Source organism: Pyxicephalus adspersus, chromosome 8, assembly GCF_032062135.1.
Source record: "Pyxicephalus adspersus chromosome 8, UCB_Pads_2.0, whole genome shotgun sequence".
In the NCBI taxonomy this organism is placed as follows: Eukaryota; Metazoa; Chordata; class Amphibia; order Anura; family Pyxicephalidae; genus Pyxicephalus; species Pyxicephalus adspersus.
The window spans coordinates 56,573,194-56,592,053 of record NC_092865.1 but is presented as its reverse complement, the minus strand read 5'-3'; the positions used below and the strand labels follow the sequence as shown (position 1 = coordinate 56,592,053).

General features: G+C 38.1%; 1 protein-coding gene and 1 long non-coding RNA gene across 3 annotated transcripts in view; one reads left to right on the top strand and one right to left on the bottom strand.

Annotated features, from left to right (window-relative positions):
* Nucleotides 1–1,970: 1,970 nt before the first annotated feature.
* Nucleotides 1,971–14,072, bottom strand: LOC140337195 (uncharacterized). The gene is made up of 3 exons (XR_011922001.1): nt 13,776–14,072; nt 4,005–4,202; nt 1,971–2,957 (listed from the first exon to the last, which is right to left on the bottom strand). It is a non-coding gene; the product is annotated as an uncharacterized lncRNA (long non-coding RNA).
* TAFA1 (TAFA chemokine like family member 1) overlaps nt 8,637–18,860 on the top strand; it is a 228,065-nt gene continuing 217,841 nt past the window's right edge. Inside the window, exons 1-2 of one of the 2 annotated variants that reach the window (XM_072420789.1) lie at nt 8,637–9,203; nt 12,832–12,955. In XM_072420789.1, the coding sequence (XP_072276890.1) occupies nt 12,835–12,955 (121 nt within the window). In that variant the 5' untranslated portion in view covers nt 8,637–9,203; nt 12,832–12,834. The remainder of the gene's footprint in view (nt 9,204–12,831; nt 12,956–18,860) is intronic. The other variant, XM_072420788.1, reaches the window with a different exon arrangement.

The following is an 18,860-nucleotide window of genomic DNA, read 5'->3' as shown; positions in this document are numbered from 1 at the left end:
AACGCTCAGCAAACACTGTGTTATATGTTGCTTTGTACTGTGTTTTCAATAGAACAATATTCACTATATTATAATATGGCCCATTGCGCTGCCCATTCCAATTAAATTTGTAGTTCAGCATGGGAGAACTTAGGCAGTACTAAAAACTCTGCTTGGAATTTCAATGCAGCAGAGGTTTTGTTGTCAGCTAACAACAGGAAGCGTGAAGCCCACTACAAACTTAGCAAACACGGTTATGTATAAACCAAGGTATTGGCCCCAAATTATTTAAACAATCAAGTCAATAAGAACAAAAAGCCACATCCCAAAAATGGAGGAGTATTTCAGAAGAACAAGGACAGAGGGGTTCAGAAATGTGTGACTTTAAGGGCTTACATAGGTATAAAATCATATAAGAACATTTTATTTCAACCATTTTAAAACAGTGTGCTACAATAAAAATAGACCAGAATCAATATAGCTATGGTTAATTGATCTTAATATTATTAGTAACTTTTAAAAAAATAAATCACCCCTTCAAAAAGAAAATCTCTCACAAATTCATTGTACAGTGGAGGGTGTTCATTCGACTTGTTTCGCAGCAATTGTAGCTGCTTCCTCAGGAATGATTGGCAGAGATCATATATCCATATATAAATAAAGGTAGGATAAGTTGAGTATTTTAAAACAAATTCACCATTACCAATTTTCAGCAATTTTCTGAAGTCAATGAACATTGGTTTAGACCACAATTTGAGGTTTCAACAAAAGCTGTCTTCAGATCAATCTCTTCCTATTCAGAGACATTTTCAATATGGATAATTACTCTACTTAATGGTCCCTTTTATGAAGCTCTTAGGACATCCCCAATTGTGAAAGGTGCAGCAGTTCCTAATTAAAAATATGAAACACTATCGTCCAAGCTATACAGGGATAAAAGAAAACAATTAGTCATTTTCAAAGAGGGATTGTTGTCAGAAGGGCAGTATTATATGAATGTTAGCTTGTAATGTGACCAGCAGAGCGTGGTGGGATAGACCTCAGGCTAAGTATTCTCCAATGTGAAAAAAATGACACATGGCTACAATTTACTAGTGTTTAATCAATGCAAGGCTTTGTGGGGCAGGTGTATCAGGGATGCTTTTGTCTATTAGAATGATATAGGGGCCATTCATCCATCACATTTAGACAGGTTAATAGAACCGTATGGGTTGGGGAACAGAAAAATAGCCTGAACATTACACATATTGTTATATAGTGAGAGACCTTATTATAGTGTAGCCCATGTGTTCTTAAACCATGGAACCATATGACGAAAAAACCAAGGGAGCTGTGTCTGCTGTTTTACATTTTTAAAGAAATAGATTTCAGGCCCAATACTTTGGTTTACTGTTATTGAATAAATGGCCTGGTACGAAAGAGTAAGAGTAAAAGAGTGCCTTAATTTTAATCTATATGTGCTTGTTCCAGGTGAAGGCAAAGTTGTAGCTGTAGAGTAAAGTGATTCTTCTATAAATAAAACATATTCCAATTGCCTGTCCATATAGTCTTTGCTTTCTTCAAGAGTTTCAATGATCAGAGAATTTTCATCCAACACATTTCCAGGGTTGTCTGATTTCTAGACCCTCACTGAGCACTGGGGTTACCTGTACTGGACACAGTAGTATTGTAGAGATTGGTATATGGAGTCACAGTGATTGGTAGGTGACCAGCAACCCAACCAGAAACATGATTTTCACCTAATGTTTATTTAAAAAAGAAGGGAATACCCTGGGTATTAAAGCTCTCAAAGACAGCAAAAATTATTCCTTTGGGCAGGAAATTATAATACCTCGTATTTGTGAAGGTTCTCATTCTTTCAGGCCATTGTATATAATTTTATTTATATATAATATATATACGTAAAACATATACGTTTTTTAAATGTATAGATGGGCAAAATAACTCTTCTATAAAAATTAATTTTATCTGCCACTATCTGGCAGATAAAATTGGCCATATCTGGCCACTATCTGTTCTTCAAGAGTTTTGTTGACCAGAGAAAAGTCTTCATCCAACACACTTCCAGAAGTATCTGATTTCTAGACTCTCACCAAGCACTGGGGTTCCATGTAGAATATAGTACTGATGTAAATATTGCTGAGTGGAAGCACAGTTATTGGTGGGTGATAAGAAACCCAACCAGAAACTCGATACTCATACAAGGTTTGCTAGATGAAAGTTTCAAAGACAGCAAATGGTCAATATTTCAGGTGGGAATGTATAATAATTCTCGTCTGTTAAGGTTAATCATTTATATCAGATTCATTCATTGTATATCTTAATAACAGTTAGTCACATTCAACTGGACTTGTTCTTGTAATACTTAAGATCCAAACTGCTGCGTGCATTCTAAGTCCACCTAAGATGCTGAAGAAGCTTGAAAAGCTGGAAAACACCTTTACCTTTACAAAAACAAGACCATAAAAAAAAATATCTCTTATTTTTCCAACTGTTTATTTTTTTGCTTTATTCACTGTTTAGGTTGTGCAAACATGATCAAGATAAAACATTTATGAGATCTTTTCAACAGAGTCTTCAGCAAACATAAGAAAGGATCAAGTAGTTTACTCTCCAACCTTTTCCAAAAACTTCAAAATTAGTTTTGGGAGGCCTTAATCAAGGAAAACAAGCCTTGTAGCCCTAAAACATTCATATTCCATATGAACTCCATATGAATTATGTTAATGTAATTCCAAAAGTTGTACTTAATATCCAGGCATTATTAAAATAATACTTGTAGTTCCTGCTAAGACAATCTTTATTTTGGACACTTCAGGTAATGCAGTAACAATTCCTTTTTGCATTGTCACCCTATAAACAGCAGAATTGCAGATGCATGGAGCCCCATCATGAAGCTGGGCAAGAGCAATGATGTGCAGTCAGCTCTAGAGCAGAACGATGCAGCGGCTGAAAGAGGTTGGATGAGATCGGCATTGCTGAGGTGTAAAAAGGAGGAAAAAAAGTAAAAAGAGTATTTTATAAATTAAATAAAAAAAGATGGCAATTATTTATGGCACACAATGTTTTAGCAAACTAAATGTCATCTTAATGTCAGCTTAGATGGACTTTAAATCTGATTGGTAGCTAAGAGTTGCTACACCTTATACACTAGCACTGACTTTTTCTATTGTTTTATAAAATAAATTTATTGAGCTGAATTCTTTTGCAGCTTTACCTAACACATGTTAGTCGCTGTCCTTGGTGCTGAAACACAATACTAGACAAAGTATATAAAGCTGTATTGGCGTCAATGCTTATTTTGCTGTTATGTCACTGTTGATTTTTATGGTGATACATAAAGTAATTTCTTTGATAGAATGTAAAAGCCCAACGCCACCCTCTCTTCACCCTTTCCCGATGTTTCCCCCTGGATGTGACCCCCATTTTTTTATTAACCTACATTGTTCAGATATATTCTGGCTGGTTAAATGACTTGCAGAATGTTCTCTTACTCCTTGAGCCTGATTTATAAAAACTCTCTAAGACTGCAGATGACAGACTACCGTGAGAGAACCTGGGTAATACATGATCTGTTGGAAAATGTTTTCAGTCATGGACTTCATTTAAGGTTTGCTGAATCACCCGTCTGCCATGATTCTCTAGTCTTGGAGAGCTTTAATAAATCTGGCACATTGCATCTGCTTTGGTGTTGGGTGGTCTTTGGTGATAGAGAAAGAATCCTTGATATGATTGTGTTGAAACTCTTTATATGAATGCAAAGTACATGACCCCCAACACTATGTGTGCACAAGGGTGGGTGTCAATAAACCTGAAAAAGGAGTTGTGACTACCGAACTAGTAAGCCTGCATAACGGAGCATCACGGTGGAGATAAGTATTGCAGCAAGTACTGTTTTTGCACTAGTTGGGTTAAATATTAAGAAAAAAAAATCCTAAAGTGAAAAAGTCGTAAAGAAAAAATGAAGCCTTCTTTTTTTTTACAGTGATGAAGCTTATCCACTGCCTTAAGCTACATACACATACCTGATGTGTCGTCCAAGACTAATAATCATCGAAAAAATTCTAGCATGTGTGTGCCGCCATTTTTCAACGCTTCTCATGGTGCAGGGCAACTAGATCAACCACTGTAATTTTCTATGAAAGAAGATGCTGCTGGGTGTCTCCCATTCTTCTTCACTCCTCCCCAATCCAAAGATCTAAACAGCGTTCATTCTAGTGTTGCTGGAAACAATCACAAAAGATTATTTTCAATGACAGAAATATGAAATCACCATTTTCACCCTCATTTGTATACCTCTGCTTCATGTTGGCATGCAGACACATGGAATGCCTACTGATACGAAGAAGGATATAGAGTTGGCCAGTGCAGCTAAGGAAATCTGTCAAGCAGTCAAACTACAAAATTGTAATTAAAAAGGGGCATAATCATTTATGCCATAAAAGAAACTGATTTACATATTTTGTCATGCAATATCTAGTTGATACTTTGGGTTTACATCCGCTTTAAGAAATCTATGTATGATGATCTGTTTGGCTGCACGAAGCTCACAAAAAGCAGTGAGATCAAGCAAAGATGCTGAATAATTTAACCTTAAGAATGAATTAGTTTTGCAAATCAGTGAGAAAGCAGCCAATAGGGGGCTCAGAGAAGTGCTAAGAGTTCTTACTGAATGGAGGAAGAAAAGATAACACAAGCCATTAATCACAGAATGGCTGCGAGCTGGGTATCAGAGGATACTGGCGCCAAGTCACTGTGCCACCAGCTAATCCTTTTACATTTCCTTATGTAAAACTGATCAATGCATGCGTTGGAACCTGATCCTCAGCAGCAAACCGACTCTGAATCCAGACATTTGTTTACGCTGTCATTCCATAGCTTGTTACCACCCTCAGCATGACTTTGAGTTCTAGGTAGAGCTAACATTGTACAATTGTACAGTGAAGCTTTTTAAAGCTCAGACTCATTACTAGTCTTGGTGTTCGAATTTGGGTTGTCCTTATATTTGACCCAAATATGGCTGTTCGAATTCTGATACACCTGACCCGAAAAACACGGGATTCGACGGTAAAAATTCAGGAAAAAAATATGTTAACAATGTGTTTAAAAACAAAAATAATTTTAAAGTAATTTATTGAATGTTTGTGTTTTTTTTAAATACCTTTTTTTTTCTTTTTACAGGTTTTCAAAAAATTACATTATGATTACCCCGGCTGTGCAGCCATGAGAATCCTACTGTCATTGCGGGATCTCCGGGCACTATAGGCGATGAATGGGGACTTCAGGCTTCAGGTCCACATTCATCACCTGTAGTGCCCTATGTTCTTGCATAGAGAAACTCTATCCAAGAACATATACAACTAGTTAAGGGCTGCAAGAGCAATCTGATTGCTCCTTCAGACCTTAAAAGACCCTAAAAAAATTCTGAATTCCCTCACCATTGACTTCAATGGTGTTCAAATTCAGCATTTGATCACCCAGAGAATTTCTCACTATTCGATCGAATAGCTGTCGAATCGAATAGTGAGATTTTTGACCAACACTACTCATTACCAAAATAAAAGTAGCTTCCTTTGTTCTAAAAAAATCTTTGCTTGGATGGACTAGTACACAAAAATGCTTACCTTATTTTATCCATGGTTCTTTAAAAATGCAGAAATTTGATCCTATACTCTCCAGTACTGAATTTCACATGATGATGTGGCTGATGATTTGGTAGTAATTACAGTGCCAGTATGATGACATCAGCAGAGGGGTCCAAACAAGACCAGCATAACATGCAGTTTTGGCTGAATGGTCTTCACAACCGGACCCAGCAAAAAGAAAGATAATGTAAAGTATAATCCTGCTGCCATTTAGCATGAGAAATATCCAGTTCTTCTGGGTATGGGAAAGATATGACACCCCATGCCTACTCACTATACAGTCCTCAGTTCTTAAGCCTAAATGCTGGCCCATGGAGTTAAGGGCAGAGTGCATACAGCCAGCTCTGTGTCACTTTTGACTCTTGACTTTTTTTACAAAAAGTTTAATTGAGTTTTGCATGGTAGAAAGAATAAAATGCACAGATAGATTTGAGCTATAGGTAAAAATTATACCGCTCGTACCAATTCTTGAGGCTGCAGTGACCACACATTGCGATGATTTATCAAGCCTTTCTGGTTGAACACAGAATGTAGATGAATGGGAGATTAAATTGTTACCAATCGCAGGAATAGGGTACATGTATCATTCCTTTATTATTGCACATGTTCCCCCCCTTCTTTTCTGAAATTGCTTATCCTTCTTTTCTGCACACTGTAAGGTTATCATAAAGTGCATTAGAAAGTGCAACAAGTCAGATAGAACCACCTCGTTGCCTGTCTGAAGGACATCCAGCATCATCTAGCCCAGAGGTCACCAACTGGTAAAACCGGGAAAATTTTGGTGGTCTGAGGCTGTGGCTGGTGCTTCCCCCAAGCGAAGTCAGGAGAAGGACCCCACTTAGCAGGCGCACCGGCTAGAGCCCCGGACCATGTCTCCCATATGGATCACAGGCTCAGGGCGGTGGACACAACAGAGATACAACCCGCACAGGCTCAGACCTGTGATGGGAGAGTGGGCCGGTTCTGGCATCATTACGTCACTATGGAGGAAGTTTCTTCCCCTTTGAGTCACACACGGTCCCCTGTGCATGCGCGATCCTGAGTCCGTGAAATTAGTGGTCTGTGACATCCAAAAGGTTGGTGACCACTAATCTAGCCCTTTCCTCCCTATCTAAATGGTTCATGGCTTGGCCTTTTCATTCATTGGATTTAAGTTATTTCACTTATGGAGACTAGGGATTACATGTGGGCAGTGCCATGTATTTCTGTTTCCAGTAGGCTACGTAAAGCACCCAGTTAGCCATACAGACCAGCTAAAGTCTGTCTATATAAATATTTTACTTGATTTCAAGTATATGACAAATACAGAAAGGTTTATTTATATTTGCTTGTAATGGGAAGGCAGAATTATTTTGTATTGCTGTTAATTTTTCTTTTCTAATACTGTCATATATTTTTTAACATCTTTAAAGCTGAGAGTTTGAGGTCTGACCACCCATGCAACTAGAGTCAGTTTTAGGGTAGAGCAAATAGGCAATGATCCATGGCCATACTTTCTCCAGGATCACAATTGAGAAAATGGTATTGGTGCAGGGAACTCTGAGCTGAGTATGTGTAGAAGCGTTTTACAGGAGTCTTCATCTATGATACAAAAAGAACAAAATAATGTGAATTTGCTTTTTTTTAACCTCATCCTTTGTGCAAGGACAAACTCACCAAATATAAAGCATTGTATCTGGAGCACATTAGCCCCCTTAATGGATAGGAAGGAATACTTTTTAGATAGATGTGCAGAGTTAGGATGCTATCAACAAACATTAGTGGTCAGCAAATTAGTCATACTCACTCCACCGTGGTCAGTGATAGTTTTTCTATGGTGGTTACCTTACTTCCACTCATGAAGTTTTAGTGGTGTTTATTATGCTCCCCTCTCAAAAGTGGTCAGTGGTGATTCCACGCTTAAAAGAATTAGTGGAGTGCTGGTTACCATCTCCATCCAAAAAAACAAAACAAACAAACATTGTGTAAAGTGGTTGTTCCCCCCGCCTTTCTTTAAAAGCATTGGGTCTTCCTCCTCCAAACCTTATGTAACTATGGGTGACTCTAAAAAAGCACCAAAAGGGCAATGAATGACCACAGCAAGTTTGCATTTATTTTGCTATAGCATTGTATGCCATTTTTTTAGTTTTTACCTTGTTATTACTTATTAATTATTAAAACTTGCTGATGACCTCTTGCAGTCTTTTTGCAGCCAATTTATGTGTTCATTCACATCCAGTGATGGCTGCCAAGCATTGCTCAGGACGGGTTTCAGACAATGCCTGAAATAAATTCTGAAAGAGCTGATTAGGGCTGTATTTAAAAAAACGGGGAATCTGTGCTATCTTCAATATTAATAATTAATTTCCACTAAGAAATATTTAAAGGAAAGTCAGAATCCCTGTTTTAGTAATAGAGTTCTTACAGTCTGCATTGAAAACCATTTTTTGTATTGTAACCATTCATTAAAAGACTGATAAATGCTTTCAAACACTTGCACAGGTTAGCAACATTTGCAGGCAGCACCAATTTAATTGATGGAGGTGGTAGGGCAGCAAACCGCCTCTGGACGCTACATGCAGCGTCCAAAAAACCAACACGATCGCCTCCTACCATCTGGTAAATAAAAGGAGAATGAATGGACACATTTGGTCCAATCTTAACCATATTTAGAAAGCAAACAACACAAGTTTTAACTTAGCCTTTGCATTCGCTCCTGCGCAGGTACCCAGATACGTTTCCATTTGCGTTCCTGCAATACCATTTTGCCAAATATTTTTTTGACAAATGCTTATGTTAATCCTTTCATTAAAAATGGATGTATTTTACAGGTTGCAAACAGGCATGCTGGCAATTATAGTTCCCCAGCAGTTTAGGAATTTTTGCAATCTTGCAGCACACAACATCTGCTTCCTCAGCTATAAAAATAAATGATATATCTGCCACAGCCCAGTCCCTGTATTAATGTACTGTCAGATCATCAAGCTTCATGCCATGCTAGAATTAGGATGCTCTATTAGTCTGATCTGTCATGTGGTCATCACATTGCAAGTAACAGACCACATCTTTCCAAGGAATTTAAATGTCCTGAACCAACACAAATCGATGTGTGTAATGAGACAATGAAAGTTTGCTGTGAGAGGCTGGGCAGATTTCCCTTTAAGGAGGAATGCTCAGAGTAGTCACAGGCAGCCTCACAATATAGGCTGGGCTGCTGGATCTGCACTGACACTGGAAGCAGCGAAGCTGTCCTATTGCCATTGCGCAGAGGAGCAACTCCTAATGCTTGCTGCACAACAAGGCTGGAATATGATTTAAAGCTGGAGGGGTGGAAGTATGAGCAAGGCTTCCACCTTCCAAATCTTGGCCACTTTTCCTGACAACACAGTCCAGGCTGTGATGTCTTTCTTCCCTCTTGTGCAAATAGTGGAGTGATACAAAGAGCCAAAGCACCTTCTAATCCCCAGGAAGAAGATTACTATTTGGGAAGCTGGATGAATAAGGCTTTTACATTTTTTTGGTGCAAATGGATTTTTAAAAAGTCTTAGATCTTTCCAATGATCCCCCTTGGAACTCATTGCCACTGGCTGGATTATACAGGTAAGAGGCTTTGAGGGTTGAAGGCAGATTTAAAAGTCATCAGATAGCACTGTGTAGAAATGGGAAGAATGAGCAAGGATCTCTTTAGTAGATGGAAATCTTGTTTAGGATTACAGTGATTTATTGATCAGAAATTATAGGAGGGTTACAGGGTGGCTATAGGCAGCATGATGATGTTTGATAGTTTATCTGTGTGATGATAAAAATACAGGAGGCATTGTGCTTAATGTCTCTTCCCTTTCATCAGGAGCAATGTGATTCTTTTAAAGAACAGAATTCTTTAGATACTGAGATTTCAGCAACTTGTGATTGACCAACTTCACACACTGCCCCAGTGCACCTGCGGGCATTGAAAGGGCATGATGAGGATGGCATTGGATACCCAGCTATGAAGATGATGTCACATCAACAAGACTTAGTTTATTGACCTGTATAAGAGTAAACTCATATATCTATTAGGATCTGGAAGACATGGTTCACTGGTCAATCTTTTTTTTTTATTTAAGTAAGGATCCAAGTTAAAGAATGTTGGGGTTCTAAGAATATACAGGCTAGTTTGGCATTGTGGTGCCCCAGTAGGGTATACAGTATATACTGTATTTCCCAGGATAGAGGAACCTCAGGAATCTGATCGTGGGATCTGTTTTAAGTACCCCTGACCCACAGGTTGTGATACTATTGTTTCACATCGCTTTGGTGTTATAAGGCAGATAGGTATATATATATATATATATATATATATATATATATTTATAGTAATATATAGAAATATGTAAAGCTGACATGTCACTATAGTAAGCATCTCACTGTATCACTATAAAAAGCATGCCAAAATGTAAAAAAAAATATATGATGGATTTGCATGCTTTCATACTATATATACTATATGTTTATATATATATAGAGAGCGATATATATATATATATATATATATATATATATATATATATCTCTCTCTTTCTCTCTCTCCATATATATTTATTTATGACCATTGCTCTATGTAAGTGACCTTGCTATATATGTATGTTAAACATTGTAGTGCTCATTGCTAATAAACTCCTTTTATGTTCCCATATACACAGTTGCAAATACACATAATAAACAGCATATTAAGTAGAATAGAGTATTTATATATATAAATAGTATTTCTCAGCAGTTTGCTAGGTATTTTCTCCTGGATCATTTCAGAGACTGGAATTTCTTACAAGTGACAAAATTCCCCCCTTGTGCCCAGAACACGGTCTCCCTGAATGACTTTCCTCTGGCTGCACAGGGAAACACAGCAGCAGGAATGTGTGATTGGCTGAGAATATGGAGAATGTCTGAAGTCTGATTAATTGGGTGATAGAAGAAAAAATCCCAGCAGGTGATGAGGGGAGCTGTGGACTTGGATATACTGAGACTGTTCAGCATGAGTGCTGTCTCCCCTGCCTGCTGATAATATTTCATATGGGATTGTTTACCCTATATAATCTCAAACTATATCTGAGTCACAAGATTACATGCAGCACAGCTGTATATCATAGACTAATCATAGGCTCATTATGATTACATTCCAGGGGTTGGCATGGCTTCGAATTGTGCGTGAAATGTTTTGTGACTCAGTGAGAAATTGTTCTACAACAAGATCTCTGTAGATGACAGGCAGCTGTCACAATCAGTTAATGGATTACAGAGTTGCTCTCCGTTTTCCGGCAGTGGTTATGCTAAAAATAATACATTAGCCAACTTTGTTAATACTATCGGTAGCGCACCAGTACGTGTTGGCTGTGAATGTAAATAGTTCTACTGTTACCCAACCTGGTGACACAGAGAGCTACCAATGTTGCATGGCAGGGAAACTGGCACAGCCTGGCTTCATTTTTGTCAGCAGGAGCAATGTATATTGTAATGGATAGCACTGTGGAACTACAGTGCTCAGCATGCAACTGTGTAAATGGTATCTGTAGCACACCAGTAGGTGTTGGCTGTGATTATTATGGTTCTGCTGCTATCCAACCTGGTGACACCGAGAGCCCCCGAAATGCACACAACTGGCATAGCTAGGAATTATTTTGAAGTGGGAACAATATTCCCAGTATATACTATAAAGGAACTTCATTGCTGAGCATGCCATACATATCCTTAATTTTTTGAAGTAGCTACCACTCCCAATGAGAAATTTTGAACTGGTGCTCTACCTGCTCTGAACTGATGTGCAAATATGCAATAATGGGCTATTTAATTTTTGTAATGTCTGCAGCCCCACGTGACAACAAGCAAAATGTGAATAACTTATATTAGATACATTTGGCTTTTAAATCCATGTCATATGGGTGATCTTAACCCTGATAACAAATCAATCCTATAAGGATCGCAGAGAAACCTCTTGCCAGTCGCTATGAAATCATTCCCTTGTTAATGAGTCCAGTAAGATTTTGCTTCACATCACCAGGGAGCAAGATTTGGCAATGACCGGGGTCAATGAGGAAGTGCTTCCATAGGGGAAAGAGGAAGGCATTCCTATATGGTTCTGCCACTGGCCATGTCTCCAACATAGAGCCTGTACATTATAATATTGGGGTGATAAATATTTGCAAGGTTAAGTCTATGCTTTCCCAGGCTGTGTCATGCAATGAAAATTAACGACGTTACCAATTACTCAGTATGGATATTCATATTGAATATCCATACTCTGGTACTAATAATCATATGGACCACCCAATCAATAAACTTCAATATATGCATTAATTATGTTAATGTCGTTTCAGAGGTTGCTTTTAATCTTTTTAAATATGCAGTGTCCATTGAACGAGTAGAGCTGCCATGAAGAATCACATATTATTATTTTTAATAATACCTTTTTTTTTATTTGTCACCAACATATTACGCAGCATTTTACAAAGTCCATAGTCATGTCACAAGCTGTCCATCAAAGCCTACCATAGTCATATGTCATTAACACAGTCTAAGGTCAATTTGGGGGGGAACCAATAACCTGACTGCATGTTTTAGGGTTATAGGGGGATCACTGTCTCTCAATTGCGTGCCTCCCCTGTCACCTGCACCCTTGGCAAAGATTTCAATTATTTGACCTGTGCACGGTTGTCACCATCAGGATGCCGGTTTGGAGCAATGATGTACTGGAGACTGCATGTAGACAGGAAATAGCAGATGCAGTTATTTATTATACACATTGCTCAAACACATTAAATGTCATTCAGTTAGGTTACTTAATTATTAGTGCAAAATAATAGGAGAAGAGTAACAAATAATTCAAAACAAGGTTCTATCATACCTGTAGATGATGATTGCATTGAACTTGTATTTTGAAAATGATATAAAAGCAGACACACGCGTGAACAGCTGTGAAATTACAGGGCTACCGTAAACCCAGAAACTCATATATCTGAGGTCAGCAATTGATGACATGAAATTACAGTTTATAAGAAAGCTTTTTGCACTGCTAAATGGTTTAGCTTTCCATGCTTGCTCGCCTTGTTCCTGGGCTGCCTGTATGTTCTTAACCTTTCTGTTGTAATGTGTTCCGGCGAGCCAGGTCATTTCATATATATTGCAAATGGTTACAATTAAGAAGCTCCCTTAAGTGGAGGGTCAGGATCATAACTCTTGTCTGTGCTTCATTTAGAGAATGGCGATGCTCTGGGCAATGTCTTGGGTCGTCTACTTGTGGATAAGTGCCTGGATGTTTTTACTGTGTCAGGGATCACTCCATCAGCAGAGCTTTCAGCAGCATCATCTACACCGAGCAGGTAAGGAAAATCCATGTGCTTCTCTTTGAATTCATTGAACATTCTGTTTCTGCCGCTTCTTTAATAATGATCAGCTTGGCTTTTGGCCCTTTCGCAGTTCGTCCGAAGGATCTTCGTATAAGTTCTACAAAATCATTCCCTCAAGTGCTTACATTAAACTATAATCAGCTCAGAATCCTGCATGAGGAAAGGGTTAATAAAAGGTTTGAATTTGGTTAAAGATCTGTAGACATAATGTGAATCACTAAGTTCAATGTACTATTGAGTCCTTAAAGCTCATTTCCAGGCAAATCCTTTATCTGTGTTCTTCACAGCCCTCCACCCCTCTATAGAACCCCCTTTTTTAATCTTCCTTCCGATGGGAGAATATCATCTTTGAGGTTCTAGAGGCCTTATCACTTGCCATCACCTACAATGAAGACCTTCGTCTCCAGTAGTAGGGTTTGTGCAAAGCACCCTAACATCATATAAGTGCCCCCTTATAACTAGTGGGAAGCAATGAGGTGACTGGTCATCCAGTACACAGAATCTTGGCTTGGGTGACCAGCAGGGGTGTAGTCGTAAAAAAAGCAGAGTGGGCACGGTAATAGTGAAGGCTTTTCATGGCGAGCACGCAGGAAGAGCCTATACGGGGGTCCTGAAAAAAGTGAGGGCACGGCATGCCCACCCCTGGTGACCAGTCTCTTCACCTTCCTCTGATTAACAGGGTGCATTTCCCAAAAGGAGCCAGTGATGCCCCAAAGTAGACATAGTCTGCCCCCCCCCAAAATAAAAATAATGGAAAATGTACAAGAAAAGAAATAAGTAGAATTTTACCTACCTCACCTTTTGCCAAAAGTACTTGAAAAAAGAGGACCTCACTGTCCTACTGGTAAGACTCCTATGGAACAGCCGAAATCTCATCTCAAGGAATATTCTCCTGTAATGGATTGGAGTGTCTTCTCTAGAGATTACACCTGTCCTGAATTTCTCAAAAATTTACCTAAAAAGCCCAACAAGCCCAGTAGTGCAAACTGTACTGATGGGTCCTCTTTAAAGAGCAAATTTCAAGGTTAAGCTGTGGAACATGTGCCATTAAAAATACAATAAAAAATCTGGTGACAGTCAAAGAGGCTGCCATTGTGGTTCAAGATTCCTGACACTGCATGAGGCAGTCATGCTTACCCCCTTTCTTCAGTTTTTTGAGTTACTAACTTGAACAAGTCTGCAGATAAAGCTTGTTGACTTAGAAGTAGATCTATTGCCAAACTGCTATCGTTTATTATAAGTAACTTATTCTAAAAAATACTAACAACAAAAATATTGAACAACTGCATACTTTTGTTGGGTCAATGATTTAGAAGGTATTAAAGGTATAAGATCAGAATAACAATCAGGCAAGTTGTATAATATAGAACCACATCAGAAATGGCAGCTTATATAATATCTAGAGAAAGATCTGCTGACTCTCTTGCTTGTTGCTGGTCAGTGGCACCAAAATTAGAGAGACCAATAGGTCAGAAAAATGGCCAGGCAAACAGCAATTTCCGAATGAGGTCAACAGCTGATGTATTGTTCTGTTTTATTTGTGTAAAGGCATTCTGTGCTCCCAAGCAGGGAACAATATTTGCAAGCTTCCTGTGACCAGATTGGGTATCTCTTGGCATTGTAAATTCTGGAGTAATGAGCTCTGCTGTATTTGGAAGTACTTGTAAAGATTTGCAGAGTTGTGCCAGCATGCTAGGAAATCTCTGCAGCTTATGAGCCTTATTTCTATTTTCTGCATTGAAAAATTGTTTTACCATACTCCAGTGAAACCATAATCACCATTCCTCGATGACTGCTCACCATTTCTATCTCAAGTTGGCCATATGAACAGCAATTTCTAATTCCTTCTTTCCTTTTTTTGTTAAAAAAAATACCTTTAGAAATCTAATGGTCCAGTGCAATCTGCCAACCATGGATCCAATTGTTTCTTAATTGTAAACAACGGGACAATTTTGGTAAATTGTTGATGAAAATTGCAACCACATCAATAACAGTAACAAAACATTTATGGCTGAATTCAATCCCAGTGTTGGTTTTTAAGTTTCCAAAAGCAGCAAAATGATTACAGATTGCTGTGAATCATTTAATTCTATGCAAATAGTTTTTTTTACCCAAAGTTGATGGAGCTCTTTCAAAATTGCCACCAGTTTTTGGTATGGGGAGATGGGATTGAGCTGCATGTGAAATGTCAATAGTTTGTAGGCGCGATATTTGTTATCCCATTGATTGTTACTTTCACTGAATTGATTTCAACCGGGGTAATTCACAACCAAAAGATTTAACTCTTCACAAAATACTGTATCATTTGCAAAACACAGATTTTTATTGAGGTTGTTAGATGTCATGGTCACGGGCTATTAAAAACTAATGTTTGGTAGATGGTGCTTATTCCACAAAATGTAATGTTGGGCTTTGGTATTAAACTACTATATACTTGGAATTAATAAGCAATGTGTGAAGGGCAACAAGCCATAGCAACCAAAATTCTTTTAATCTGCTCTCTTGAGAAGACTGAAATAAAATGGAGCTTTTTTACTGTACACATTTGCATAACCCCTTGCACTAGTTTATTGAATAAGTCCAACTCATCCTTAAATTATTCTGTAAATTATTGGCAGATTGATTTGTGAGCTTCACAGAGGGTGAGAAACACATAATGAACACATGTGGGATCTGTTTGCAAGAAAGCCTTTATCCAAATTGCTTGTAATGTTGCAGGGACAAGTAAATAATGTGTTCTTGTCTTATTCTATAGTGACTGTGAGGAACAAAGGTAACAAAATAATTTAATTCAAATAAGCTGAATTGATTTGGCAAAACTGTCCATAGACACGGTGGTGGTGTATTGTTTTTCTTAATTTTCCATCTTTAGCATTGATTTCCTAGAAGGCTTTTACATTTTTACTGTACAGAACTTTTACTGTATGACTTTACAGAAATTATTTAATATTATTCTATATATAAGTCACTAAGTATTTGTCCTCATTTGGGTAACTCTTTCTGTGGTTGTAGTGGTGACACCACTGTAAAATTCTGCCATTTCCAAAATTGTCACAATTGCCTAGATTATGCTCCGGAAGAGGATTCCTACCAACACCTTGCCCCCTACCTTTGCCCATAGAGGCTGATTGGCTATATTTTCTTTGATTTTCCTGGTCTATTGATGTATATTCAAACCTACAATGCTTTTTTAGTTTACAATGTTTACAATGCTTTTTTAGTTTACAATGCTCCCACTCCTAGTTTCCTGTGAGTATTCACTGGAGGACATCAGCACTTTTCTGCCATTTCCTTCATCCATAGAGGCTTATTGGGAGGATAGTTCCCCATATGTATATTTTGTATATCTTGTATATTGATACAACTCAAAGCCCAGAATGCCTGCTCAGCTCCTGCTTTTAGTTCCACCTGTTGCCTTACAACTAGGGATGAGCGAGCAAGATTTTTAAATTCGATCTCCCCGGCAAATCGGGACGTTCTCTCTTACCCATAATGTAAGCGAGAACGGCCTTGTTTCGCCACGAGTTTGTGTTCGCAGGCTAGCTGAACTCATATGACCTCTCAATGAAGATTCTCCATTCAGAGGTCATACAAGTTTAATAGTACGCCATGCCTCTAATCAGGCATGTGCCTCTAATCAGCTGTGACCACAGGATCCCACGCTCCCTGGGCAGTACTTATCAATTATAAATACAGCCCAGGGAGCGTGGAAACACGCTGAACTCTTATGACCTCTCAATGGGGAATCTCCATTGAGAGGTCATATGAGTTTAGCAGGTTCTTACACTCCCTGTGCTGTACTTATTGATATGTACAGCCCATGGAGCGTGGGAACCTGGACCGTGGATTTGGGAAAATTGGTTGAAAATGTTGCGAGACTGTCAGAGGCATTCTCTCTCATCCCTACTTACAACCATATGTCAGGGCTCTCCTACACCAATTGGGGTCTGTTTAGACTTTGAAGAGGCATTACTGTGAACTAATGAACATGTTCATAATCTATTGTAACATGTTTTGCATTAAGTCAGCCTATTCATTTGGAATGGGGTGCTAAACCACTGCAATACAGCCAAATTAGTCATAGGTCACTCTTTCAATGCCAGCAATTTATGTGCAAAAAAAGTTTTATTGCAGCGTGTTGGATTGGTATGTTGGGACTTTCAAAATAGTTGAAACCAACTGTGATATGTTTGTTGCAGTAACACACTAAAACACACTTCGCTTACAATGCAGAATAACAGGTTTTTTGACTATCCACAGTACCAACTTACCAGCTACAAAGGAATAGTGAAATGTTATTTTCAATCAATAGGCCTAATAGGAGGAAAGGTGGAGCCAAGCTCAACTTTTACAGAAACAGAGCAGGAATCATTTGCATTTATATATCTAAAAGTACTTGTTGGAGGCGTTTTTCACAAAAAGTAACAACTACTGATTTTCTTTATTTGCTCATAATGAATTGTCTGCATTTGCAGTGTTCTTACCCAAATTTTATTTTAGGCTGGGTGGGAAGAAGCTGTAGGCGGTTGGTGGCCCTTATATTCTGACCCAACTTTCCAGTAATCACCCAACCCAGTGGTTACTGAAAAGTGCCGGGTGGTCTGTTCGGCTAAAAGGGGAGAACACTGTAAGAGGCTAGATCTACTTATAGACCTGATTGTAATATAATCCATGTTTCTTTATGTCACAGTTTATTTTTTTGATGCCACAATAATTTTGTTGTGCTGGAAATAAATGGCCTGAAACAAGGAGGCGTGTGAATTGGTACTTTTCAAAGAACAGCATTTCACAATAATATAAAAAAACACAGAACAAACAGGGGCTATTTGGGAACCTGTGGATAGTACAAAATATGTCACCTGGTGTGCTTTTCATCTAAGGAGGCTTCAAAAATGAAATGTATCAGAAGTCCATTGTACACAAAAGCATTGTTTATTATGACAAATCTAGTATCTATAGTCCCCAAATGTCTTTCTTTTAGCTTTACATCTGTATCCTCCTTACCTCCACAATTGTTTATTTTGCCAAAAAAAGACACATTAATAAACTGGTGATGATATCCATTGTGCAAAAGACAAAAAAGTCAGGGTGATTGAATCACAGTTGTCTTTCTCTATAGTGTAATGTTCATCTATGTATACATACATGCCCAACTTATTTTCAAGTTTATATTGCTTTTAACTGTTCCCGCTAAAATTAAAAATATGTTACAGGATTAGATTGTTCATGGTGCGTCAACAAACAAATGATTTGTATGTTTTGATCTATTTTCTGCTAAGCCTAAAACTAAAAGATATATGAAATACATAGTGTAAATGGGAATTGTTTTACTTGTGTCCATTCAGCTCTGAGATTTGCAAATCTCTGCCTTTTTCTTTATGTTTATCTGCTGCAATTTCACTTTGATTTATAGGTTTTCTCTGCACCCCAACCCTGTGAATGGAGAAGTAGCATAGCTTATCGCTTTGTCAATCTGTTCTGTGTTCAAGCATAAACTTACATTTTTTCTGCTTACCTAAAGGATTGTTCAAAGTACTGTGAAGGCTCGTGGTCACTTTAATCGGAGATTACACAAGGTTGGGGACTGTCTATTGTCCTCTGTACTTAGAAATATATTGAATTTCACATGCTGAGGTTGAAAGCACCTATTATTTTCCCCTGTTGCATACTCTTGGTACACTCTACTATCTATCTATCTATCTATCTATCTATCTATCTATCTATCTATCTATCTATTATCTATCTATCTATCTATCTATCTACCTCTCTATCTATCTCCTATCTATCTATCTATCTATCTATCTATCTATCTATCTATCTATTATCTATCTGTCTATCTATCTATCTATCTATCTATCTATCTATCTATCTATCTATC